At 37.5% G+C, this 27,783-nt stretch overlaps 1 protein-coding gene across 4 annotated transcripts; it reads left to right on the top strand.

Annotated features, from left to right (window-relative positions):
* Positions 1-1,044: 1,044 nt before the first annotated feature.
* Positions 1,045-27,783, top strand: XPOT (exportin for tRNA). Of its 4 annotated transcripts, none has more exons than XM_014888588.2 (25): positions 1,045-1,207; positions 4,664-4,797; positions 6,605-6,687; positions 8,330-8,386; positions 9,847-9,916; positions 11,025-11,243; positions 11,816-12,000; positions 12,354-12,522; positions 13,761-13,997; positions 14,293-14,331; positions 16,860-16,922; positions 17,897-18,021; positions 18,890-19,034; positions 19,187-19,306; positions 19,483-19,577; positions 20,349-20,418; positions 20,707-20,945; positions 21,420-21,705; positions 22,940-23,129; positions 24,326-24,442; positions 24,528-24,643; positions 25,135-25,182; positions 26,073-26,144; positions 26,669-26,725; positions 27,205-27,783. In XM_014888588.2, exons 2-25 carry the CDS (start codon positions 4,738-4,740, stop codon positions 27,229-27,231), a joined length of 2,889 nt encoding a protein of 962 aa, XP_014744074.1. In that variant the 5' UTR covers positions 1,045-1,207; positions 4,664-4,737; the 3' UTR covers positions 27,232-27,783. The 4 variants fall into 4 exon arrangements, with proteins under 4 accessions (XP_014744074.1, XP_088021784.1, XP_088021785.1 ...); XM_088165658.1 differs by having other exon boundaries at positions 1,061-1,207; positions 8,285-8,386; XM_088165659.1 differs by having other exon boundaries at positions 1,061-1,207; positions 8,285-8,386; positions 11,025-11,247; positions 11,820-12,000.

Here is a 27,783-nt window from a genome sequence, read left to right as displayed (position 1 = left end):
GCTGTCAGTCTCCGCGAGCGGCCTTGGCTTCCGGCCTGGCGGCGCCGCGTGGCCTAGCCCGACAGGCCCTACTTTATGCTCTACAGGCAAGCCTACTCCGGCCACGGCCCCCTGTTCCCATCACTGAGGCCGCGGGCCTGCATGGTGCCAATACAAGAAGACCTAGCTGTGCGTGACTCCGTCTCCTGCCCGCCCTGCTGGCGTTGGCATGAAGGACGTGACAGGGAGGCTCCAGGCGGAGGCACGACAATCCCCTCGGGGCAATAGCCGGGAGTGGAGGGCTGTCGGGGAAACCTCTCTCGCTCGTCATCCTCTGGGAGAGCGAGATCACTGGCTACCGTGAGGTTGCCCCTGCGGATCGCCCCCACGCACTCAGTTCCATGGGATGCCTCTCTTTTGCGTCTGGTCCCGCCGAGCGCTCGTTCCTCCATGCACCATGAGCGACCAGCGGTTCTGCTGGCAGGACAAGCAAGTCTCCTTCGAGCTTTGGGCGCCTCACGCCTTTTGAGAGCTGTGCTGCCGTAGCCATAGGACAGGAGTGGGTTTTGCCTTGAAAGATACCGTAACAGCAGCGAGGCTGGGACGGGTTTGTAATGCAGTTGCTCGTGTCTAGGTCGGTTTTAAGTCTGGCCCGACGGCCACGCGGGCGTGCGGTGACGCCCTGCATTGCAGAGCCCCGTGCGCAGGAGCCCAGTGCCACATGTGCAGACACAGCTGGATCGCTCCTTATGGACAAGCCCACGCCTGCCCGGGCCCTGCCCTGTGCGCGTCCCCAAGCAGGTCGGTCCGGCCGCTACTGCGAAGCTCGCACCGGCGGCCCAGGCCAAGCCAGCCCTGCCCCGCCGCCGCTGACACAGCACGATTTGCAGAGACTGGAGGCAGTTCGGGGGGCGAGCCGGAACTGCCCTGGTTCACTCCTCCAGTGTGATTCGTTTTACAGCGGTGCTAGCGGTACTGAGGTGGGGGGCTGGACTACGGTTCCCAGGTTGTCCTGCGGCCGGAGCGCATCCCGGTGTGCCCCGCGGCCGGCCGGCTTGGCGGAGAGGGGCGGTCCTGTTTCTCTTCCTCCTCCTCTCGCTGCTAGCCGAGGCGGCACGGCACGGCCCGGCCCGGCCCGCTCCGGCCCGCTCCGCTCCCTGTGCTCGTGGCTGCTGCGGAGGCGTGGGGTTGGGCGGGAGCCGGTGGCGATGGAGCACGGACCGGGAAGGTACGGGTGGAGGGGCGCAGGCAGGACGCGACATGTGGAGCGGGTGACGCAGCCCGGGGGTGAAGGAGTAGTGTGGGTGAGCTGGCGGCGCCTGCGGGCTCCTGTGAGTCCCCCAGTCGGTTTCCTCAGCCCAGGTTCGCCTTCCTAGCAGCCGAGAGGCTATGGGGAAGGAGGGGAGGCATCGCTGCATCCGCCTAGTCCCGCTGCTGGGGAGCAGCGGGGGCTGCAGGCGGCCGGGCCCCGCCGGTCTCGCCTTGCGGATGCCACGAAAAATATCTGTGTTTTTCTCTTACTAATACACGCTGTAGTCTGCGGTGCGGTTCTGTTCGCGGGAGCTACTGCCTCGGTGGCTATCCATCCACTATAGTTCCGGTGGGGGAAGGAAGAAATCGTAGGACGGCGGCATGAAGGGAGGGAGGGACCTCCCCGCACCTCCATATTCCGCTGGTTACGGCGTGGTCGGAGCGGTGGTTCCCCGCCGTGGGCGGTGGGGCTGAGTCACTCCCACCGGCCCGGGACGGCGCTAGGGAGGTTTAAGAAGCCGATGGCTGTGCGCGGAGCTGGGTGCGGGAGACTGTGAATTCGTGAGCGCCCGGCCCAGCTGCGCTGTGGAGTGGTGTCGGCTCTTCCCAGCCTCAGGAGACGGGGCTCTGACCGAGTCTGAGGCGGGGGCAAGAGGCCTTACTCCTTACCGGGAATTTCTGCCAGTAAAATTGTGCCTGAAACTAAGACTTAATGCCAATTCCAGAAAGAAAAACTTTTCTATTCATGTTGAAAAATTGGCGAAGTAGTAGTAGTTACACAGCTGTTGGCTTTTAATCGCGTGTTAGGTCAAAATAAAGGGTCTAGAGCCCAAAGAGGCTGTAAATATGCCCAAGGTTTGCAGCAAGCAAAACTGCAAAAAAGACTGTAAAAGATTAATTTTAATTGCTTTGTTTTGTTAGAAAACTTGAGGAAATTCAAATGAGGCGCACCACTGGCTCCCCCGTGTTATCAGTTCTTGTTAATACTTAGAACGACTGCTGAACATGAAGTTTTTATAATTGCTGATTGTTCCCGTGGTTAGCATCTGTAGTTAAAATGCTTTGAATGCTTTCATTATTGGGGTATATCTGGATCGAAGTTTCACACTTTAACCACCTGTGTATTGTTAATTGGGCAGTCTTCCCCACTTGAAGTGGGTTGAATTTTTTTTGTGTTCCTCCTCCTTTACACTATGAAAACAACGTTTACTATCAAATGCATTTTTAAGTATTTAATAGGGGAAAAAGAGAAATGTTTTTGATGGGACACACCTGTATGACTTCACTGGTAAGGAACTACATCCTTCTAATTACTGTAAGATGAGTTTGCCACCTGACATGGTGTACTGCTTAACAAAAAAAAAAATCTAAATAAATTAGACAATAGTTTCTGCATAGTAGCTATTATTAGCTATTAATGTTATAAGTTGTTTTTATAAATAAAACTTGCATTAATGATATACTTGATGTTATAGCCAAGTGCATTTTGCGGTGGATTTTGTGAATTATTAGTACTATTAAAATCACCGTTCACTTTTGCTTTTGAAGTATAACTGGCTGGTTAAATTCATGGTAGAAAAGCTACCTTCTTAAGTAAAACCATGAGGCATGCAAAATTATTTTATTAGTTTTCTCAAGAGGCTCATTCAAGTATTTTATCTCATTAATTGTCTTTTAGAGTTGGCTAGTCAAGATGAAACTGAGAAAAGGCTACATGATAGAAGTTGAAATTTTAAGTACACTCATGAGGCATTTAGAAAATTAGCAAAATTGATTGGCATTGCTGTTAGCATTAACAAGTGAAGAGAATATATATTTGAGTCACATTACTTTTATTAGCAAAATTTGTCACCCAAGTATAAGTCATTTGCCCAAAAGATAGTAATATACTGATATCAGCAGGTAAATATGTAGAAAAAATGCCTTTGTATATTAAATAGTTGTGTAACTCTGGACCAGACCCTAATCAAAAGATGCTATTTAAAAAAAAAAAAAAAAAAAAAAAACAAACAAAAAAAACCATTTTCCCTGCAGCATTTTGCGGTTTTTTAATCTGGCTCTTCTGGATGTTGATTAGGGGGAAAACAGATTGGGGGCTGGGGATGCAGGATGCAGAGGGAGAGGACTCAGCACAGCAAGTTTAATCCCTAAAGATTCTGCCCTTGAGTGGGATCACTGTGACTGAGGCAGTCTGTGAGGTTTCTTTTGCCAGGAGCCATTGCTTTGTTCCAGACTTTCTGTTTTCTGTACTGCCAAAACCTGCAATTTTTTTTTGTACTAACTCAGTTTTACTTATTAAAATGCTTTTCATTATGCACTTTGGCATAGTGTATTCTGTCTTGACTTTTTTATAAAATTCTGTTACCACGTCAGATTTTGGGCTCTCCTTTTCAGTTCTGCTTGCCACCTTTCAGTCACTGTGCCACCTTTCTTCCCGTGGGGAAGGGTGAACAGTAGACCATGCACGAGACACAATACTAAGAAGTTAGAAGTTCTGCCTATGGATATGTGGGCAGCTTCAAACCACAGCTCCTTGTATTGCATCTCTTCCTTTTGTCTCTGCCTTTCCCCTACCTCCTACGTACTTATGTAACAACGCCTGATTTCAGGGCTAATTAACTATGTTACCCTAGGAGGGGGGAGGCGGGGCAGAGATCTGAAAGACAGATCGGTTTTCGTCCTCCCTTGCTATTTAACAACATCCTAGTATTTGACAGAGAGATCTTAATTTTTTTTTCAATTTTCTGTGTTTTACTAGAGCATTGCAGAACAGCCTGTAGAGGCAAGCCATCTTTAAAACATTTGTCCGGCTCACTTGTTAATTTTACACTGAATTCTCTGAATAAAAATCGTTGCTAGTAAATCAGCACCCATCAGTAGGAGCAGAAAACTTTTGTTAACAACTCAGTGTGGTGTATTTTGTGGTTAATTTCTAAGACACTTGTATGTGCTTGCTTTAGAGGAAAGACCTCCTAATAATATTTTGTCCCCACCATGCAAAATACTTTATAAGTGAGTGTGAAGTTTTTGGGTTTTTTTGGTAGTTAAGTTTGTGGTGGGGGGAAAAAAACAGTGGCCTTTCATTTAAGGAGCAGATTTATGCTTATGTCATGTCTTGCTGGAACTTCTGCATGCTTAAAATTTGAATTTAAGCCTTTCAGCTGAATACTATACATAATGCCATCTTTCTATTAACCAAGTTCTCTTTTCAAGAGTACTGAAATATATACTTAAAAATTTCCTTATTCAGTACGAAATACAGTACTGTGAAAAGTTGATTAAAGGACTTAGAATTCTGGTGTCTGTATTGGAAGTGTGTGCATTGGAGTACGTTACTTGAGGTTTGTGGACCAACTTGTGTCATTGTTGCTGTCCTGGTTTTAATTTTTCTTGTTCTGCTGAGCAAATAAGATTTCTCTTTCTCTATCTGCAGATGATCGTATTTTCCCCTCTAGAAGAATTGGGCAAAGCAGTTAGGAACAGGAAACAACGAATATAGCAATAGAGATGGATGAACAAGCCCTTTTAGGGCTCAACCCAAACGCCGATGCAGAGTTCAGACAACGAGTATGTAATGAATTTCCTCTTCTCTGTAATAACTGGAGGTAGTATTGCAGTACAAAAATCTCATGTTTTCATGGCCTGCGAGGTTCGTTGAGTTTGTTTTGTGAGCCAATGTGTAGGGTTTGTGGTGGCAAGTACAAAACAAAGTCATATTGCAAACATGTAAGCTAAGGGGTGTGTATTATCAATTCTGTGACACTTTAGTTCAATTGCACTTAATGTGCATAGAATTTATTTTTCTGGACTGACTGTTTAAGTTTTTTCACTTCTTTGTACTTGTTGCTAAACTCCCTACATAATCTCACAGAATGAAAATCAGCCACAGAAAACAATTTGCTTGAAATTAGCCTGTTGATTCCTAGGTGGTGTTTAACTATCATTTTAATGGATTACCTAGGTTTAGTGTCTTTTTATTGAAATGTGCGGGTTTAATTGTAGTGAAGTTTGTGTTATTGTAAAGTAGGTTAAGAAAGTTATAATGGTATGTGGATAACATTTACTGCATAAGAGATGCTCCTATGAAAAGACACTGTTATTTATGTATCTATGGAGTAATTATCTCTGCTAACTGATTACCATGTTGATTTAACTGTCTGCAGGATAACTTCTAGTAAAATCTTTCGGGAATGAGGATGTTAATACCATGGCTTGTGTCTGTAAAACGCATCTTGGAATGTTTAAAACAGTTAAAAATGTGGTTTGATTTGCTAAGTAGTGTGTTAAATATGTTGGTTCTGGATATTTGTCCTTTTTAAAAAGATGGATATAGCTAATCTTTAGTGATCTGTCAACAGAATATTACTAAAATTGGAAGCTTTTATAGTTGACCTTTTAACTATGCAGGCTGCCCGGTTTTGAAATATTTCGTTACAGAAGGAGACATACCTTTTCCACTATCGTGTAAGACCTAACATAAGGGAGGTGTCAAACCATTTCTAGTAAAGCAATATATTAAGTATAAGAAAATCATTAGTACTAACTACAGGAAGTGAATTCTTACTTTGCATCTTCGTGCTGAATAATTACTTTGGGAGATGACCTCGGTAAATGGAAACATTTATGAAGTAATGCAAAAAGCAGCCCCTAAAAATATCCAACTGCCAAACCACCGCCTTGAAATACATGCATTCAGAGTATTAAAACAATGTTGTTCATCTAATCTTTGGTTCAAAACTTGCTTTACTATTCTGTATTACAGACCGCATGGAGTCCTAAAGCAATTAAATCAAATTAACTGTTGTCAAATACTGTTTAGAAGTTCTGATAAGTAACGTGGTTATTTAAAACTTGGTAGAGATTTTCTCAATTTCTGTAGAAGATTCATAAACTGACAATTGTCCAGGGGGTCAGAGTTTGAATGTTTTTTGAGCTTGGGATGTTGAATATAAGCAAAGTAGTGCAACAAAAACAGTGAGTTGTTTTCAGTGAAAAATCTAAATTACCACTTCTTTAGAACTTACAGAAGGAATTTTAACTTGGATGTGAACTTCCACCTAAAAGGAAAGGCTCTGAGCAAGCTGATCTAGTCAGCTATTCTGGTGGTTCCATCTAACCTCAACACTTCTGATTCTATGACTTAGTATTCAAGTAACAAAGATCTTTGTATTGAATATGAAGTGGAAATGGGTACCTGTGATATTAGCATTTGCAAAAAAACCTGCTCAGTGTTAAGGTGATTAGGGAGTCACTGGAATGTATCCAAATAGTGTTGTTTTTTTGAAGAAGAGCTGTTAAATACAAGGGAAAGTGTGAATGAGATGTATTGCTATGTGCTTTGGTCTTTAAGTGAAACTTACCTCGATTTTTACAGGCACTAGCCTACTTTGAGCAGCTCAAGATATCTCAGGATGCTTGGCAAGTCTGTGCAGAAGCATTAGCTCAGAGTATATACAGGTAATGTAACTAAAAATGTCTTACTTCCATTAGTAATATGTGTGTGTCTGATTTAGCTGTGCAGCATAATAGGCAAACTAAATTGTTGAAAGTTAGTATGTGTGTTGGTTTGAAAGCAAAACCAATGCGAGACTCTAAGTCAGTAATACAATTTAATACGAAAAAAAGAGAAAAAATAAAATACATGCAATAATACAAAAGAAAAACCACCGACAGAGTCAGAATACAACCTGACACCCTGTCAGTCAGGGTGTTGGTAGCAGTCCATATAAATGGTGGCTGCAGTCCTCCTGGGTGACAGATGTGGTTCAGTTGAAGCAGTGCTCCTGTAGAAGGTGCAGTTTTCCTCCAAAGATCCAGCGATGATGGAAAAGGTCCGACTTTCCTCTGGGATCCAGTGGAAAGGGCTGCCTTCGCTTCCCAAACTCCAGTTTTTTATCGAGGTAGGAAAGGCGTGTCTCCTCCCCCTGGCTGGAGCATCTCCCCATGGGATGATGTAATCTTATCAGTCACACAATAGGACTTAATGGCCCATTAACAGAATATATCTTCTGAAGGAAGAATGGGTTGTGAAAAGATAACAATAATCATTCCCCTGATTTTATCAGATGGCACATCAGCAGAGGATATCTCCCACAGAGATAAGGATCACCACCCCTCCCACGTTACAACAGATGGTGATAGAATACACATTTTTGCATTGTACTCCAGGACAGTATGGTCTACTGTTTTTACTGTATGGTACTGTTTTTAGTATCATAGTTGATCTGTGGCCTCGCAGGCCTGCTCAAGGACGAGCAATTTATGAATTAAACTCCGTATTTATTTAGTAGCCTAAAGACTGCTGGTTTTTGAAATCTAGGGGAAAAGAAGTGCTGAGAATTGCCCACTGTGAGACTATAGATTTTATATGCAGTAATCTCATAAGTAGTTCCTTGCCCCTGTTGTATGGAGTAGACTGTCCCATAATCACCACTCTTTTTGCACATAGGTGTGTTTTTACATCAAAAATACTAGGTTGTCACTGTTTTACAAAATAATTCAGTTTAGTAGGAAATTGAAGGGTGCATATCTCCTGAATAACAACAGTAGTTTATAGTGAATGCTTTTTTGTAAATGATTTATCAAAACTACGGACTCGATCAGAAATTACTATCTTTAAAAAATATATTATGGTTGTTGCAAGTTTTAGATAATGAGATGAAAAAGCGGTATAGAGAACAGAACATGTAGAACGTTTAAGCTTAAGCTATACCTCAGTTTGTCTTTACCTTTGATTTTTAAGATGCAGAGTACAACGTGCGCCTCAAACATACTATTGAAGCCTGACAGATTTTTGTAAGGGCAGGATACAAGAAGTATTGAAGTTTTGTTTGTTCAATACTGAAATCAAACCATAACAAATAGGTGACTGTAGAAAAAAATATTAGTATCAGACATAAATACTAGTTTAACAGTTACTCATTTCTACCAGATTAACTGCTCCACTATTTGTAATTTTTACTTTGAATTAACAGTAACGGCATATTTGGTTTTTTTCTGTTGCTAATGGGGCAATCTGATTGTAATATTTGAGGATTTTTTTTTTTTTTCACAGAAATGTGTACCATACTGCTTCCAGTAACACAGTTTTCTTTTCTAGTGATGATCACATCAAGTTCTTCTGCTTTCAAGTTCTGGAACATCAAGTTAAGTTCAAGTGAGTAATTTTTCTTGATATCATCCATATAATTTTCCCTTTTTATTCTGCTTGCAAATAAACTTAAAATGGTATCTGTTGCCTAGTTGTGGTTGATGAGCTGTAGTCTAGTGCAGAGAGCTGTCTTGTATTTCTTTGCCTTTTCCTTGGAGAGGTTTTGAGCAGCATGCTCTGCTCTCAGCTAGTGTGACACCTGTGTATGGCCCAATGCAGACCCAGTTAGCAAGGACTGCTTGAAACTTAGCTATTCCTGTTTGGAGATTCTGGCCTTATTCTGTACTCTCACTGATTTTTGCAGCCGTGCTCTGTACAGAGTCCTGGACTTCAGACAGAGCCCTATTCAATCAATAACCATGGCAGAGATGTTGAGAAATCAGTCTTTTCACTGAGTGGTAGTTTCATAATTCCAGGGAAAAATACTTCTTAATAATGTGAATGTCATTGCACAGAAATATATTTTTTTTCTCACTTTAGGCTCCCTTCGTCAGGAATTGAGTATTATGGAATCTTTGAATATCATTGTGTTTGCTTGTAATACACTGAACGGGTCAGGAGTTTAGATAGGAATAAGATGTGTTTTGTGACTAATTTTTACAGTTTGGTATGAGTGCAAATGTTAAAGACTTTATTTACCTAATTTTACCTCACTGCCCACTTTTCTCTGCTTGTTTCATTCCTGTCACCTGCTTCCTGCAGTATGTTTTCTCTAGTTTCCTGCTACTTATTTTCTTGAAGCGTTTTCAGTGGGGTGGGTTTTTTAATCTCATTAATAAATAATTGGCTGTGACAGGAAGACTGGAGTCCCATTCAGCAGTCATTCCTATTAAGGACTCTACAAGCCTATAGCTAACTCTTCTTGTAATCGAGTATTCTCAGTTTCACTAGTCCTGGCAGAGGTATGGCATGTAGTTGAGGTGGGCTAGATGTAATGTCACAGTTTTCCAGGACTATATGTATGACATAAAGCAGAATTATTTCCTTGGGTTTTTTGACATAAGTCTGATAATAAATGTAGTGTAGGTCAGATCAGTGAAGGACTTCTTGTACTCAGTAGTGATAGTCTTCAATGTGTAGTAAACAAGTTCAAGCATATACAGCTGTGTCTTCCTTCTCCCCTTGGCCTATGGTCAAATATGTATTTTATCTGGGTCATAAGTCCTGTCTCTGATGGACGAGCTTTCCTGCAAAATTTCAAGCGTCTACTCCCAGTATAGGTGGCAGTAATGCCTCAACATGTGATCCAATACTACGGATAAAATGTTTTTTAATATTTTTGCCTTGGAGTCAAAATTATAACATGCAAATGGCTTTGTAAATTGCTGTCCTAGAAACTTTTCGTTTACGTTAATGTGGAGCATTATATACCATATCAGTAAAGCAAATAGAATTTTTGCTTTACTGAGTGTTGGTGCTTGTCATGAAGCACAGTTGTATTTTGACCTCAACATTTTTTGTTTCAGATACTCCGAACTTACTGAAGTCCAGCAGCAGGTAATTAGGGAAACACTCATAACATGGCTGCAAGCACAGGTATGTATGTCCTTCACAGCAATCTTACATGTTAGGCTTTTAGGCTAACATAGGGCATTGAGTCTGGACTAAATGTTTAATCTGTTCTTCAAGCTTAAAGATGGCTTGCTAGAGATCTTTGGTATCTGATTGTTAAAGGTTTGTAAGATTTTTTTTAAATTGAGTGTTGTAAAGAAGTCTATGCCTGAACTTATTACTAAATGTGTAGCTCTTGTATCAGATAATGATTGTGGTTTAATCAATTATGTATGAAATAAGGTGTATTAAAAGTTCCCCTTTAGAGAGGTATAGTACAGATTCCTGATGTTCTTGAATGTCTGGAGGAGGAGCCTGCTACTTCTTTTTCTAAGACCTACTGATTGAACTCTTACCTATTTAAAATGCTGGCAGATGTTTATCACTCCTTTGTTAGTACCATGACAGAGTAAGGACTATACTTTCTTGAATTAGTTACTGTAGCTGAACTTATAGTATCAGCCTTATCCAAGAGTTTGCAGTCAGCAGAACCATCCACTGGTTTGCCCATAGCTGCCGTTATATAGCTGTAATTCTGCTTCTGCACTGAAGATTAACATAGTTGTTGTGTAGAAAATTTAACAGTAGGAAATGGAATATAATGCAACTTTTAAAAGATCAGATCATTATGAAGTGGATTAAATTGCTTTTGTCTTTGTGGCGAACTGTTCCATTTAGGAGTTTATAAAAGGGAAAGGGGAGAAGAGGAGATTGGAAGTAACAGATTTTTAAATTTTTTTTCCCTTAGATTTAGGAACTTCTCTTACTATTCTCAGCACTAATATTTAACACAGGCACAAGCTAGCTACAGGAGGACTGTAACTTTCACCAGACTGACTTTTTAGTCTTTGAGTAGTGCATTTCATGTCTTGGTACTGAATGAAAGGCTTAGGGCTGTATCACCCGTAGAAAACATTCTCCCTGTAGCATGACAATTTAGCCATTTTTTCTTCAAATTCCTAGGAAATGTAATTTGTTGGTCTCAGCCATGAAGAGGGTTAGTACATTAACTACTACAGAGAGCTCAACAAACTCATAAGATTCTTCTCTAATTTATTAAGAATATACAGATGAAATGTCTTGTTTCTGCCAGATGCTGAATCCCCAGCCTGAGAAGACTTTTATTCGCAACAAAGCAGCACAAGTCTTTGCGTTGCTTTTTGTTACTGAGTATCTCACAAAATGGCCCAAGTTTTTTTTTGACATCCTGTCAGTAGTTGACCTTAATCCACGAGGTGTGGATATGTACCTCAGAATCCTGATGGCTGTCGATGCTGAGCTGGTGGACCGGGATGTTGTTCATACATCAGAGGCAAGTTATTATTTTGCATTAACACTTGTTTTAGGATTTTAAGAAGTTCTCTTACTTTAATTAGAGCAGGAGGTTTTTAAATGTGCTTTCTTCCTGTGGCAGTTCTGCCTTAGACACATTAGGTGGTGTAAATTATTACATTTAGCTTTGTTGTTTAATGCTTTTTATGATTCCATGCTTTTCAGCTATTTTTTTTTTCTTGAAAGCTTGCAAACAAAAATTAATCAACCAAATTTGCCAGTATAATGCTAGACTGAGACTCATTTTAAAATAACATTTTTTTCTAGTGCACCTTTTAAGGGGTCCTAACATCAAAAGTCCATTTAATGATTTAGAGAACTGCTCTTCTTTTTCTGCCTTTTTTTTTCTCAGTATTTGGGCATTCTGGATAATCAAAGGGAAAACTTAGGATATTTTGGTTTTATTTGTTGGAAAGGAACAAACATTCTCTTTGGGTTTCTGATTTATTTATCTTGCTATGACACGTCTGACAGTAGATATAAAAATGCTACTAATTTGACAAGATGCTAATCTGTGATGAGACTGATTATATCCTTTTTCTCTATTGATAGGAAGCTCGTAGGAACACCTTATTAAAAGATACTATGAGGGAACAGTGCATTCCAAGTTTGGTGGAATCATGGTACCAAATATTACAAAATTATCAGTATAATAACTCAGAGTTGACATGCCAGTGCCTTGAAGTAGTTGGAGCTTATGTATCCTGGATAGATTTGAGCCTGATAGCCAATGAAAGGTAAGAAGGTTTTCATGGAAAGTGTTTGCAAAATTCATCTTGGTAGTGTGCTGACTGATATATAAGTGAAATGAAATATATATAAGTCCTTCAAAGATGATTTTTAGTTCTATTTTTGGAGTTTTGGTAATTTTAGGAGAGTGTTTTTGCAAGCCAAGACGATATAATGGCCAAACTAAGCACTACTCAGTTTGCTGTATTGTCTTTAAAATGTATAAAATGTTGAGTTTTGTCAGTACAATACAAAAAGAAGAATTGTAAAAAGAAATCATTGTAAATACGCACACAAATATTATAAAGCTTCTCTACAATGTTACTTTGTACATATAAAACTAAACTTTTTTTCTCTGAAGGTTTATAAATATGCTGCTAGGTCACATGTCTGTGGAAGTTCTCCGGGAAGAAGCCTGTGATTGTTTGTTTGAAATTGTAAATAAGGGAATGGACCCAATTGATAAAACAAAACTGGTTGAGTCTTTATGTCAAGTATTGCAATCTGCTGGACTCTTCAGTATTGATCAGGTTTGTGTATTGATTTTTAAAATCGGTATGAGTCATAGGTCGCTGACAGATCTTAAATCAGATGCACAGAAAATTATAGAACAGTCCATAGATTAGAGGGAAGTAGTTTTGCTTCTGCATCAAAGCTGATCACTTCTTACAGTTTCTTATACTTAAATTTAAGAGCTTGTTATTAATGTTCATTATTCATTTGAACATACAGGATTTCATTCTAGAAGCAAGGTACTGTGTAACTCCTCTGTTCCTCTCCTAAAGCAAGTTGTGCTTTCTGTTAATACTGTGTTTCCTTGTCTTGAATCTTCGTTCCTGAATGATTCTGTAATAGGTATGTAGCCAAGATAGCTGATCTAATATCTCACCCTAAAAAATTATATGCATAATTAGATAGGGGAAAGAGCTTTCTTAAGGACGTATGCTGTTTTGCGTGTGTGTACCATTAAACATGAGGCTTGAAATGCTTATCTGCAAGCTGGAAAACTATACCTACTAACTAAACACACATTGCCTGGCAATTGCCATGTTTAAGGAACAGCTCTTTGCTATCTGCTGTGGAGAGAGAGCAACCAGTTTTTATGAAGCTGTAGTTCTTAGATTGCAAGGCTTTTACCTGTTACTTTTGAAACCTTTGTCATATTTGTATTCCTACTAATAAACATCTTATCTCAGTCTTTCTTAGGTAGACTTGTTATTCCTTCACTTTTGTACAGTTATGGCAGAGACAAAAACGTTTCTTTGAGTGGCTGCTTTAGGGGTATTTCTCGATTCTGATCAATATTTTTCTGCAAAGCAAGCCAGAAGCATTTAATATTAACTCACTCTTACAGGCAGTACTGAAAGGTACTTGTCAGTATTTCTGAAGTAAACTGCAGCTGGTATAATTCTTTCAAGTTTTTCCATAAAAAGGCTTTCCTGTTTTACGGCCTAAAATTTATGGTAGGCATGTGCTGCTGCTTTTATTTTGAGCCTGCTTATTGCAGTAAAGGGAGAAACAAACAAACCTGAGTGATGAAGCAAGCTGCTGTTGTAATGGAGGATAGCCAAATCTGGCATTGCTTTAACTTTTTTCTCTCTCCATTCCCAGGGGGAAAAGAATCCATTGTAGGCAATTGGAAGTTTCCAGCTAGGAGACAAGTGTTGATTTAATTCTACCTACTAGACATAGATAGTACAGTCTGTAATCTCACGTTATTTAAACATAAGATCTGTTAGTATTTTTAATCAGGTGTCTTTTCTTGCAGGAGGATGATGTGGATTTTCTGGCCAGATTTTCTAAGCTGATCAATGGGATGGGGCAAGCATTAATAGCTAGTTGGACTAAACTGATAAAAAATGGTGATATGAAGAGTGCTCAAGACACTCTACAAGCTATTGAAGCAAAAGTGGCCCTGATGTTGCAACTTTTAATTCATGAAGATGATGACATCTCTTCTAACATCATTGGCTTTTGTTACGATTACCTTCACATCCTGAAACAAGTAAGTATGTCTGGCTTCAATTTAACACAAATTCTGACATGATTTCATTTGATTTTTGTATGAATGTCTCATACTTTGTGCAAACTGACTTGCAAAATAGGTTTTTTGACTAATTAGCATTCTGTTTCTTTAATGCCTGTGCTCATGCTATTTCTGTAGTGTTGTTTAGAGATCTGAAGGAGTAGAATTAAATCTTTTCATAAGGGGAAAGGCTGTTAAAAAAGCAAGTCTTTCTCTTAGACAGTAATGAAGGAGTTAGAATACAAAAAAATAACACTTGAATTTTATTTTCCAGCTTTCTGCGCTTTCAGACCAACAAAAAGCTAATGTAGAGGTAAGTATTTATTTTTTACTACAGGTTCTATACTTCAAGGACATGTTAGATCAGAATATTTAATTTTGCTGGAACAAATCATATTTCATTTATATGCCTCAATGTGTATGTGACAGTAATTAAAAGTGAAGACTTAAAAGTAAGGACAGTGTGTTCAATCTTTTGCTAAGTAACTACAGTTGTTTCTTTAAATAGTAAACCTATATTGAATTGTGTATGAAGATGAAAGCTATTTTAGAGCTGGTCTTCCCAAACAGCCCTTAAGCATGCGTTGGCAAGCTCCTCTGCTGGCTATACCGTTCAAATAATATTCTTAAATCAACATGGAAGGATTGTTTCCTTGAAGTTTTTATTTTTATTGAAACCTGCCCTAATTCCAAAGGGTTGGAAGAAGTCTAGAAGGATTGTCATAAATATAACTCTTAATAATGTAAGCTAAACTTAAGAAAGAAGCAACAGTTGAGCGATTACGGTTGTAATTATGAGCAGTTATATCTTAAACGTTACAATAAATAAACATTAAGCTCAAGTAGATAAGTTTATATATAAAATGTAAAGTTTATGTCCGGTTTTGGAAGTAGTAAACTTGTACGGATTTTTCAGCCCAGTCGGCACCAATGTAGATGTACTGATTTGGATATTGAACTGGTTAGATTGGTGCTGTTATGTCGTAAGTTCTTGCAGCTAACAGGTGTGATTACTTTTCCTTTACAAAGAAACACTGAATTCTGTACCTGTTCTGACATGAAAAGTTGAGTTTGGATAACTGTGGTATAGAGTATCTTGATCTCCTTTTGTCTAATGTCTGTTTAAATTGGATTAGGTGACAGAAAGAAAGAACTTTGATAATAAAAATGAATCTTCTTATTTTTGTGACTGTCTTTTGTTGTTACAGCTAGATTAAATTATTACTGCAACACACTTAAGATATTAAAAGTTTGGAACATGTTACTATCTTGAAATATGTTGATTTGAGTTGCTTTCATACTGGAGATTTTCATGTTGCAAATATTTCTTAATTTTACTGAGCACTTGTCGAGGATTTGTGTTAAACTGAGAAATAATTGTGACAATTTTTTTTCTTTCATCCAACTCATAATAAGAAAGTAATGGGAAATGGTCTAAATCTTACTGTTGTTTGTCTTAAGCTTTAAATTTTGTGATTAGCAGCATTCCTTTAAAATTTTGCACTTTAAAGTTTGCACTTCGGACTTGTTCGTTATTTGAACAGGAAAAAAGGGGGCTTTTTTCTTGTGCCTCTGAAGTTCCAAAGTTTTTTCTTATCAGCAGGATCACATTTTTTAATTCTGAGAATGACAGGTCTTTCTAAGCATTTTTGGCTATAAGTGTATTGCATTAATGTCTTGCAATTATTTTTTTCTTAAATATCACTCTTTACAGAGAAGCAGACTCTTCTCATAGGTTATGGTGACGCTGTCAAAGTATCTATTTCTGCATAATGACCAAGAATTTCAACTCAGCAACCTAGGTTTAATTCATTGGGCTGTTTTTGTGTTGATGAATTTCAGGTTTTGCAGTTAAAATAAAAAATAGTAATCATGGTTTATTTGTCAAAAGGCTTTTTGTTTCATTTGGTTTCATTCAGGCTTAAGTAAAGCTAAGGTCGAGCCTTTATAGCTGTTTTAGTATGTACCAATAGTCCCTGCTAAGGTTATATTGCACTTCATTGCTTTAATTGATCTGACAACTTGCTACTGTAAGTTATGGACAAGGTGTAGAGAGACTCTCCCATTGAGTGACAATGTACAGAAAGGGCCTGCTTGCTTTCTGAACTTCTCAGAGAGGAGTCTAGGTGCAGCTGGATCAAGTCCTTCTCCCAGACTTATGTATAAAGGATTGTATAGGTGTAATTGAAGCTTTTTGCAACTTTGTTCTGCAAGATTAAGGATGGCAAACCAAATATATAAACGATGTATTCTATTGATGCTGATGATAATAGTTAGACTACATGACAAATCAGAAGTATTTACCACATGCAATGGATAGTAGTTATAGGTACTATAATATAGTGCACTGTTTCTTGAAGCAATGTTTGGACAACAGTATTCAAGATGTCAAAAGATTGATGATGCGCACACCAATTACTATGAGCTATTGGAGAAGTTTATGTTACAGCTAAGCTGACTTATCCCTTTAAAATAGTATATTGGACAGCCTGTTTAGTTTCCTCCGCCTAGTTCAGTCATCTTGATTGTTTTCAATGTGAACTGAACAGCACAAATTATAAGCAGGAAATAAAGTTAAACAATACTACCAGAGACTGAGAGCTCCAAAACATCTGTGCTGTCTGTCTGGAATAGCATCTGTGTATTGTTTGGATATATCTGTTTTGATTTGGACTGTTAACTTCTGCTAAAACTCTGAAAATAATAGTTCAAAAGGGATTAAAATTGTTTGTAACCAACATAACATTAGCTTCAATGTTTTCTTTACTTGTAGTATTTTTAACAGTTGTTTCTTCTAACTTGTCTGCTTCTATGCTTACTTAAGTTCTGTTTTTATTCTAGGCAATCATGTTGGCTGTTATGAAGAAGTTGACATATGATGAAGAATATAATTTTGAAAATGAGGTATTGTGTTGTAGGAATAAACAAACACATGCAACGTAATTGTATGTAATAAAGCTTGCTCACACTTAAAAATAAAAAAAATCAGTCTATGGACCCTTGCTTCCTACGTTTAAATCTTATTTATGAAAAACACAGATTTTATTTTTTTTTCCAATACGGAAGGCTTCTAGGTATGTTTACATAGGACAAAACAACATAGTAAAGGTATATCCAAGTCGGCTGAGTTAACAATATTTATGGCTGTGTTTGTACATAGCTATTCCTAGGCAAATAAGCTGTGCTGTTAACTAAACGTAGCTGTTGAGGTGGCTAGTTCAGTACAAATTTGCATATTTCTGCACATCACTTCTGCCTTGCAAAAATACTTGAGAAATATTGTATAATGAAACTGAAAAGACATGCTGCTTGAGCTACTGGAGATGGCAAAAAATGAGCTAAAGGTGAGGTAAGGTCTTTGATTTAGTTCTTCTTCCATGCTTAACATCTATCAGCCAACAGTAATGATTATGTGAGACAGACTTATTTTGTCCCAGGCTGTTCAGACAGCTATAGTCTGAAAATGGTTGATTTAAACTGTATCCAGTCCATCATAAGTGTTGTCAGTCCAATTTTAAAACTAAGCTAGATGCCAAGAAGGAATGGCTTTGAGGTGTGAGTCAATTTTTAAGAATTGGATCAATAAGGCTTTGCCAAGAGTATTTTGTTTCTTATACTTTTGGCTGGTTTTCATTTTGGAAAGCCTTTTTAGTATGTTTCTGGACTGAATGCAGTGGATCTCAACATATTATATCCAGCCATAAAAAAAGCCTGCTATTACGTTGCAAGAGCACTGGATGAGCATTGTTGAATTCTCTGAGTGTGCTATACTGGTTTTGTATATACATATTTTTGCTTTAGATGTAATTGTCTAAAATGGTTGTGGACGAATATAAACATGAAAATAAGGATTTTACTGATGTGAATTTTTTTGGTAGGGTGAAGATGAAGCAATGTTTGTGGAGTACAGAAAACAGTTGAAACTGTTGCTGGACAGACTTGCTCAGGTTTCACCAGAATTACTGTTGGCATCTGTCCGCAGAGTTTTTAACACTACACTTCAGTAAGTTGGGGTTTATAGCTTGTTTGTATGATGCCTTTTTGGAGTTTGGTTTTTGTTTTCCTTTTGTAAACCAGCAGTCTGTCGTTGAAAGTGTGATGCAGCAAGGTGAAGTCAGTTGACAGAATGAGCTCATTACAACTTAATGATAAATATCACTTTGTATAATCTGTTACTCAGCTCCTTAGAAAGAAAAAGCTTTTTGTTACTTTAAATGGCAGCTTTTCTTTCCTAGAGATGTTTCTTTGTCACTCACCAACCCAGCACCAGCCATTTGGAGAGGTATGCACTTTGCTACATCTCATAAGAGTTTCCTTGAGGTGTAAATATTATGCATTACTTTTATCAGAAAAATAAGGTTGAATGGGGAGAAAAAAATCTAAGTGAAGTATTTTTGTTAAAAAACCACCAAGTTGTAGATCTAATCCTGGCAACTGCGCACAAGTAAAGAAACATTACTAGTTCCTCGGCTAGGAGGAGAGTTGTGTATACAAATAGATACTCAATATTGTTTGTGGCTACCTTGTACCTTAACTGAGCCTCTTCTTACGTGAAGCTGACCGGCTGGTCCTCATGTCATAGTAGGTGGGTTTGTATCTAAATAAGCACAGTAGAAATCCGCAGCTTTCAAGCTGAAACTGGCAAAATAAAGTCGGTGGTGATCTGATGAGGAGGTGGTATTTTAGAGGATAAAGTCTCTCAGAAGCATCCTGTATAACTTCCTTGGCCTTCCAGTGTTTTTCTTAGTTTAAATCTGTTCTTTTTGTGCTGTGCATCTGAAGAAGGCTCAAAAGAAAATATTAACATGGTATAATTGTGATTATTACATAAGGTACTAAAGACTAACATGATCTTCTTATTCTTTCTCTAGGAACTGGCAGACTACACGATTTATGGAAGTAGAAGTGGCAATAAGGCTGCTCTATATGTTGGCTGAGGCTCTTCCCGTATCTCATGGTGCTCACTTCACTGGTGATATTACTAAAGCTACAGCCTTACAAGACATGATGAGAACGGTAAGTATGTCTTGAGAGCTATTTTAAAGTGCCACTAAAGACTAGAATGTTTCAGTTCAGATGGCTCATTTTAATTACCAGCATGTCACTTATGTTGCAGTTAGGTTTTATAAGCATATAAAATACTGACTTGCTAATGCTTATATTTGTAGCTGGTGACTTCTGGTGTTAGTGCCTATCAACACACATCAGTGACCCTGGAATTTTTTGAAACAGTGGTTAGATATGAAAAATTCTTTGCTGTTGAACCTCAGCACATTCCAACTGTACTAGTAAGTTTCATCTCATTTACATTTTTAACTAGGTGAGACTAAATAAGTTCTTTAGACTTAGGAAACTTTCCTATTCTCTGAAGGTCCCTAAGGAAGCTGGGTTACTTGTTGGATAATTAGATTTTTGTCCTGCCTTGTTTAGGCATTCTAAGACTGAGATGCTTTATTGATTGCAGATGGCATTTTTAGATCATCGTGGTCTTCGTCATACAAGTCCCAAAGTACGGAGTCGAACGGCTTACCTTTTTTCCAGATTTGTCAAGTCTCTTAAGTGAGTAAATAAATGTATCCAAATGGCACTTAATTTACTACACACAACACTTCTATATGTCCCATTTGTTATTGGAACAGGCTGGGCTTCAGGTGGAGTGCAGTGAAGTAAAATACCAAAACAGGGTCTAGCAGGATTGTTCTACTGTGTAATACTAAAGTAGCAGTGGAAATAATTGTCGCAGAACAATGAAGTGGAATACATATGCCTAGTTTATTTTGGTTAGATGTTAAAGCTGACCAACAATATAAATGCCTTTTCTTTTTCTCAGTAAGCAGAGCTGAGTGTGAGTGGATCTGGAGACTTTCAAAAGTAATTCTTCTCTGTCCCTAACTAAATTTTGAATAGTAATAGTTTTGGAATTTATACTGATGAAGTTTACTCAGTGTATGAGTCCTTTGAACAGTCCTGTCGGTCTTATTTCACAGGCATGTATTTCATTTAGAGGCAGAAGAAGCTCAGAGATGGCTCAGATTTCAGCATGCTTTTATTTTTCAACTGTTTAAAATGCTTCACTGAAATGATGCATATTTTATAAAAATTAGGGAAATAAAAACATTATTTCCCACAATGCAATGCATTTATTTGGCCTACCACTGGCATCATACCCATGAGCCAGATTTTTCTGCAGCAGTGCTTTGGTGTTTAACAGGGATTCCTATATGGAGAAGGTAGTTTAGCATCTAACATCACAGCTTAAATAAAATATCTTGAAACCTGTAAAAATGAATGTATTTCTAAGTAGTATTATGTACTTGTGTTTTACTTCAGTAAGCAAATGAATCCCTTTATTGAAGATGTTCTGAACAGAATACAAGACCTGATGGAACTGTCTCCTCCTGTAAGTATTAGCCATAGGTTTCTGTAATGAGCGAGGCTTGCACTTACCAGTGTACCTGAGTACTTGCTGAATCATAAGCATAACATGCAGATATTTAAGCACAAATAATTATCCTACTTTTTTGGTGCGAGATCACTTGCACATCTTACTAATTGTAATAATCTTGCTTTTGTGGGTTTTTGGGAGTATAGAGTAGAGATGCATATATATATAGAAGGGTATAAATTTTGAGAAGGCAGCCTTGAGAGAGGACACTTAGTGAATTATGCCTGTTACCTTTTGTTTTAGGAAAATGGCTACCAGGCACTATTAAGCAGTGATGATCAACTTTTCATTTATGAAACAGCTGGAGTGTTAATAGTTAACAGCGAATACTCTGCAGAAAGAAAACAGGTTCTGATGAGGAATTTGTTGACTCCGCTGATGGAGAAGTTCAAAGTACTGTTAGAAAAACTGATGATGGCACAAGATGAGGACAGACAGATGGCACTGGCTGACTGCCTCAATCATGCTGTTGGGTTTGCTAGGTAGGTACAGCACAGTATGTTTCTGGTTTGAGTAAAAGGGAAATACAAAGATTTACTGGGAGGAGAGACTGAGATTTCTACTTTATTGACCTAGAAAATCATGAGTGGTTGTAAAATTTCTTGTGATAGCTGAGAAAATAAGTTAAGTCCCCTTAAAGTCTGCTTTGAATGTATATATGGAGAACATTGAGCAAGTTCATAATGAATCAGCATCTATTTCTTTGTTTAAATAATTGTATGGCACTAATTTAATCATGTGTTGTTGGTAAATTGTTAGAATTCTCAGAAACTGCCAAAGTGATGCTACTTCATATGAAAATATTCTGTTCATTACTTCCACTATCTGGCTCCCATGTCATGAAATGGAGTATTGTAGTTTAGTGCCTGGGTTGGAAAGCATTTGTTCTCAGTGTTGCTACTTCTTCATTGTACTGGAACGTGAGCTTATGTAAAACTTGATGTGTGCTTTTACAGCCGAACCAGCAAGGCTTTCAGCAATAAGCAAACTGTAAAACAGTGTGGATGCTCAGAGGTTTATTTGGACTGCTTACAAACATTTCTGCCAGCTCTCAGCTGTCCATTACAAAAGGAAGTTCTGAGAAGTGGTGTCCGCACTTTCCTTCACCGCATGATTATTTGCCTAGAGGAAGAAGTTCTTCCGTTCATTCCTTCTGCCTCTGAACACATGCTTAAAGATTGTGAAGCAAAAGATCTTCAAGAATTCATTCCTCTTATAAACCAAATAACAGCTAAGTTTAAGGTATGGTATTGCATAAGCTTTTGAGGGTCAAACTGTTGCTGAAATACCTCCTTTTCTAGTTCCAGGAAAACAGTTATGTGTTAGAACCCTCCCTAAAAATTAATAAATAAGTGTATTTTGAAGGCTGCTATTGGGAAACATTCTTTGATCACAGTTATACATTGCTGGACTTAGTGATTAAATTATTGATTTTTTTCCTTTGATTACTCTTAGATGTTTATATTGTGTTTAATTTTTTTGGATTTGATATTTTAAAATACTACTTGCAGCACAGATTTGTTTTATTGACACAGTTAGCTTTATGCCCTCCACTGAAGTTTTAAGCTAATGTTACAAGTTAGCTTACAAATACACAAGCTTTGAAGTGAATTCTCATCTAATGAGATTTCCAGAAGATAGAGATACAGAAATATCAAATATGTGTATAAGGAGGAATATAGATTCACATCGGAGACGACAGTAGATAACTGAAAATAGTCTGTGAAAGATGAGGAAGGTAAAAGAAAAAAGTCACAGGAGCAAGATGGGACAAATACCATGTTCCGGTGTAATGTTTAAGTTTGTATGCTACAGTACTATTCTTATTAGAGCATGGTAAAATAAAGATCCTGTCTTTTATAGTCTCAGCTTGAATACTTTAAAGGCATAGTAAAGAGATGATAAAAGATAACTTCCTAATGCTTAAGCGAGATTTTAACATATCAGTTGCCTCTTTGTGGAATTCTGAAATGACTGAATAGCACACACCTTCAGTTTTTCAATTCATAATTAACTTAGTGCCCTTAAATATATTTCTCACAAAAAAGTATTGTAAGTGACAAGTTTATTCTGTAATGTCAGTCGGAAAACCTTTTCTTTAGTAGTCCTTAGAGAAAAGTTCTATAAAAGCTGGCCTTTTGCCAGTTTTAATGGCTTGGAGATGGTATTTCAGGAAATTCGAAATTTTCTGTCTGAATAGAAAGATAAAAAATTCTGAAAAACCTTTTTCTACACAAAATGGGGCTAGACAGAACTAATTATTTTTGTGCAAAAAGCTTAAAATAGGTGGCATGTAAGTCAAGATGCATTAATGTTCATGGTGACCCTGATGCAACTTGCTGTGTTATAAGTAATTACATGAAATTACTAACATTAAAAGTGAATCCAAGCTGAGAATTCTAACGAGCCTTCAAGTTTTAACTTCTAAATGTTCCATTTCTCTTTTTGAGCTGACACCCTCTTGTGGTCTTCACAGACACAGGTTTCACCTTTCCTGCAACAGATGTTTATGCCACTACTTCATGCTATTTTTGAGGTGTTGCTCCTTCCAGCAGAAGAAAACGACCAGTCTGCTGCTTTAGAAAAACAAATGTTACGGAGGAGTTACTTTGCTTTTCTGCAGACAGTAACTGGCAGTGGAATGAGTGAAGTCATAGCTAATCAAGGTAAGGAATTCAGTTGCTCAAAAGATAGTACTATGGTTATTCTCACATTTTGTCTAAGTAAATTATTAGCCTATCCTGGCAAGTATTATTAACTATCTTACAGTAGAATGGATTAATGGAAATACTGTCTTCAGCTCGCCTGGTTCAAATTACCTGCTGTACAGGAATTTGGGGTTGTGAAATCCAGCTATAATAGGCGTTTTCTTCCTATTGATCTTTTCAACTTAATGTGATCGGACAAGAACAGTGTATCCGTCCTCATGTATCATTGTATTTGTCTGGTGAATTGGAGATCATACAACATATACCAATGTATAGCATGATTCAGACTGCTGGGCAAGACCACTCACAGCTGCCACTATTCATGGCATCTATTTTTGGAAGAACACATCAGTAAATCCTGTAAACTTTTATTACTGTTGCCTGATCTTGTTATCTATGGTAGAAGGTATCATGTGACTGAGTATATATGTAGTTACCAGGTTTTCCTCAGCTTTACTGGCCAGATGCAAATTAGTTCTTTTTCATGGTGGGAATTTGAAGTCAGACATCTAGTTGCTTGATATTTTAAGTGATTCTTTCTATTTTAATTCCATCAAAATGGCTAGGGACTTAATAAAGTTCAAAATGACTCACCTGATAAGTGAAATCAGAATTCCTTTCCTCTGTTCTAAAATGGTGGTAATACAGCTGGGAAAGGAAAAAGTACCATTAAGGTACTGAGAGCTCTCTTGAAAGAGGCACTTGGTAGTTGCGATGGGCCAAGAAATTTTTAAACTAATCAAACAAATAAGTATAGATGCAGCACAGAAGTTTTAAATGTGTGAAAAATACCTTGTCATATGTTGCAAGATAAGCTAACTACTTCAGTGCTGCTGAGTTTTAATTAACTCTCCCAAGTTTAGGTAGAGAGCACAAAATTTGTAAACAGATCAAAGTACTGTCCTCACCTGAGTGTGTTAAAGGCCAGAAGAGCAATTTAAATCTCCAAACTTAAAAAAAAATTTATAACCTAAATAAGAGTTGTCTTGCATCGTAGGGGAAACTTCCCAAAAATATTTGAGATTTGTGCAAAAAAGAGCTATTTTGAAGTTGAAGCATGTCTTCCAGGTCAGTATTTATATAAAATAGTGTATGAGTACCAAAACATTTTAGGCTGCAATTTGATGTGACAAGTTCATTTTAATGTGTTTAAGGTGCAGAGAATGTGGAACGTGTGTTGTTCACTGTCATTCAAGGAGCAGTGGATTACCCAGATCCTATTGCACAGAAGACTTGCTTTATTATTCTTTCTAAGTTGGTGGAGCTCTGGGGTAAGAATGTCTTTCCAGAATTCCTTTCCATTTGCTGGTACCCATGAAGCAATAATAGAACTTGAAATATTATTTTTCTTTTTAGGAGGTAAAGATGGACCAGTAGGTTTTGCAGACTTTGTCTACAAGCACATTGTTCCTGCATGTTTCTTAGCACCTTTGAAGCAAACGTTTGACTTAGCAGATGCTCAGACAGTACTGGTGTGTATTATGGATGTTTTTTTTCCATTCATTCCTGTGGAGAGACTCAAGCTAAAAAACTTAAAATAGCTATGGGGTATTAAAGATGATCATCTCAGAAATAAAATCCCATAGGTTTTGTGGGATTTTTTTACATTAAGGTATCTGTATGATTAATTATTGAATATTGTGATAGTGTATCCTGTAGTTTACCTAGGCTCAAAATCAATTGGAGATCTAAGTATTTAACATTGACCTTGCATTACTTATTAACTAATGTTCAGTGAAAGCGAACACACAGAGTTGCCTGTTCGCTAGTTTATTTTAGATTCAGCTGTGCAGAAGTTTTTCTAATTAGAGTGGAACAAAACCTGGAAGGTCAAGACGTGGCATTGTGTGAGGGGAAAATGAAGGGATAATGGCATGAACTAGCCCTTGTTTTGGGCCTCATTAGGTTCTTTAGCTTTGAATAGTAGACCAATGCAAGTCTAACGCTCTGTATTACATTGCAGGCTTTATCAGAATGTGCAGTGACGTTGAAAACAATTCATCTCAAAAGGGTAAGCTTCATGATACTTCACAGGGAGTAACTGTCACAGGTTTATTTCTAGTGGTTTTATCAATTTCTAAAAGCTAGGTACTTACTAAGATTAATTCCTACTGTAATATAACAAGATGATCATAATGCTTTGTATGAATACAGGATCCAGTAGTTCTACCTCTCGATAAATTAATGCAAAATACTGATTCTTCATTAAGGAGAAAAATCTGCTCACTTTGTTGCTGTTCTAGTTCCAGGTAACTTACGTGAATTAGTAAAGCTGATTCACTTTCCCTTGGTACATCTATTGGGTTATGTTTGTATTCTGCCAGCTTGTGCAGTAATCCCTCCTGTGCTGAAAGTTATCTGATAAATATAGGTAAAGAAAACAAAAACTGAACTGTTAATCAAAATGTTTGTTTTGCTCAAAGGTTTGGACATTTCATTTTATTATTGCTTAGTTTACTGCAGATTGCATAGTCAATTTTACAAGAGGAGAAATACTGTGTTCATCTGCACTTGCTACTGAATTTTGCAATGGTAAAGCAGTAGGCAGATGCTAATACCCAATTATTTTATTTCTTCCAAATGTCAGATAGTTAATTATGGAGGCAGCTCTAATTTCATTATCTCTTGCAGTTGACATGTAACAAACTATTTGGCTCTACTGTAATTCTTACTTCAGTGCAATTTTTAGTGCATTTCTCTTCTGTGTAACAAAAGATACCAAATTGTTGTAGAACCTTTAATGCTAAGATTGAGAAATCTTTTTATTTGCTAACAGCTGAGAATAACTTAAACATTTGAAAAACATTCCTTTTCTGTAAAATGGTGTTGTAGACCACCAAACATACAGTATGGTGCTATGATTTTTCCATATGTAAAAAAATGTGTACTGGTTTTCTTTAGGGTCCTGAGTGCATTCAGTATCTTCAGCAAGAGTATTTGCCTTCTTTGCAAGTAGCTCCTGAGATAATCCAGGTAGGAGTTCCTTAAAAAATATTTGGAAAACTCTTTAACAATCATAAATGTTAAATAGGAAGAAATGGACATTTACGAAGTTAAGACCCTTTCATCTCACAGTAAAATCTACTCAGTTATTGCATATGAGAATGGGATTAATTTATCATAAGGAGTAAAGATACTGCAAGGGTACCTTGCAAAAAGAAAAAAGAAAGTCCAGTACATGTAACTGTCTAAGCAATCGTCCTACGTTAATTCTAATTTTGACTTGAAGATATCCTTGTAGATATTCCTGTTCCTGTCTCCTCAGCTAAAAGTGAATCAGATCCCTGTATTTGAAGAAAACCCCCAACCAAACAAGTAGTTTTTCACCCTAGAATGCATTTGGACTATCATAGCCTTTTACAAGATTTTATCCATAACATGCTTTTCTTCAGTTCTAGATTAGGGAAAATACAAGTGAATATCAATGGCTTTACATATTAATGTATCTCAGGTTGTTTTGTTGCTTCATTTAGTTATTTCTTTGTTCTCTCTTACAGGAATTCTGTCAAGCACTTCAGCAGCCTGATGCTAAAGTTTTTAAAAATTACTTAAAGGTATAAAGATTTTTTTTCTTTCAATAGCTTTTAGTTCCATTTGAATTTTACCATACCATTCAGTCACAGTAGTGACTTGAAGTAAAATCAAAATACTGAATTATTTAGTAATTTCTAAGCTATTGGGAATCTCCAAATAGTAAAGCAGTTAATTGGAAAGACAGAGCAAACAACAACAAACCTACATGTATAAAATTGTCACTCATTCTTAGCACCTTGCCATCTTAGTAGTTTGATATTCTTGTGGCTTTTGTTTCATAGCTGAGAAATGTGAAGCTATAATTGCAGAGAGTGTCAGAATACGTAATTTTTGAGGATGTGAGCATAAACAAATAGCACAAGTCACACCCTTAAACATAATGTGTTGACCAGTGTGTTAACCACAAAAATGAGCTCTGTCAGATGAATTCTTTTATACCTCAAGAATTCCATGTCTTACAATTATTTTGTTTTAATTTTTAAAAAATAATTTTTCACAGGTTTTTTTCCAGCGAGCCAAGCCCTAAGGAAAGTACTGGAATCTCATGTACCTGTTTCCATAATGCACAACTCTGGTTTTTAATTTATAAAAATGCTAACTCTTGTGCCATTCAAACTGGTTTTGTTTTTAAGAAATGTTGCTTTGTGCTCACATCAATATGTACTTTAACCTTCGGCAAAAAAGAAACGAAAATTCCTCACCTGTGTCTCAGACATGAAGGTATGTGACAACATGAAAAATTATCTGTATACATAAACTCTTATTATGTATAGCATGATTTAAGCTTACACTGTAACACATACAGCAAGGAAATTACACTTATTTTTTAAAATAAATGAATTAAATGTAAAAATACCTTCAGACCATAGCAATGGTTATTAAAATGTGTACATTTTTGATACGGAGTAAAATGTTTTAATAAGACATAAAATTCATTTGTTCATGTATGGTGACATGAAAATAAAACAATCAAACCCTTCTTGTAGATAGTAATTTTATTGAAGTTGTCTTAATGATAAAATATATATATACCTCCTATAAAACAGATAGGTATAATAAATGATTTCACTTAAAAGTA

This window comes from Sturnus vulgaris, chromosome 5 (genome assembly GCF_052056855.1).
Source record: "Sturnus vulgaris isolate bStuVul1 chromosome 5, bStuVul1.hap1, whole genome shotgun sequence".
Taxonomy (NCBI): domain Eukaryota; kingdom Metazoa; phylum Chordata; class Aves; order Passeriformes; family Sturnidae; genus Sturnus; species Sturnus vulgaris.
Note: the sequence above shows the minus strand (reverse complement) of the source record. Positions and strands in the feature narration are given on the sequence as shown.

Coding starts and splice junctions, on each gene's coding strand:
- XPOT (XM_088165658.1), top strand. CDS start 4,738: ATGGATGAACAAGCCCTTTTAGGGCTCAACCCAAACGCCGATGCAGAG. Junction 9,917..11,024: donor TAACATGGCTGCAAGCACAG/GTATGTATGTCC, acceptor TGTTTCTGCCAG/ATGCTGAATCCCCAGCCTGA. Junction 26,145..26,668: donor TAGCTCCTGAGATAATCCAG/GTAGGAGTTCCT, acceptor TCTCTCTTACAG/GAATTCTGTCAAGCACTTCA.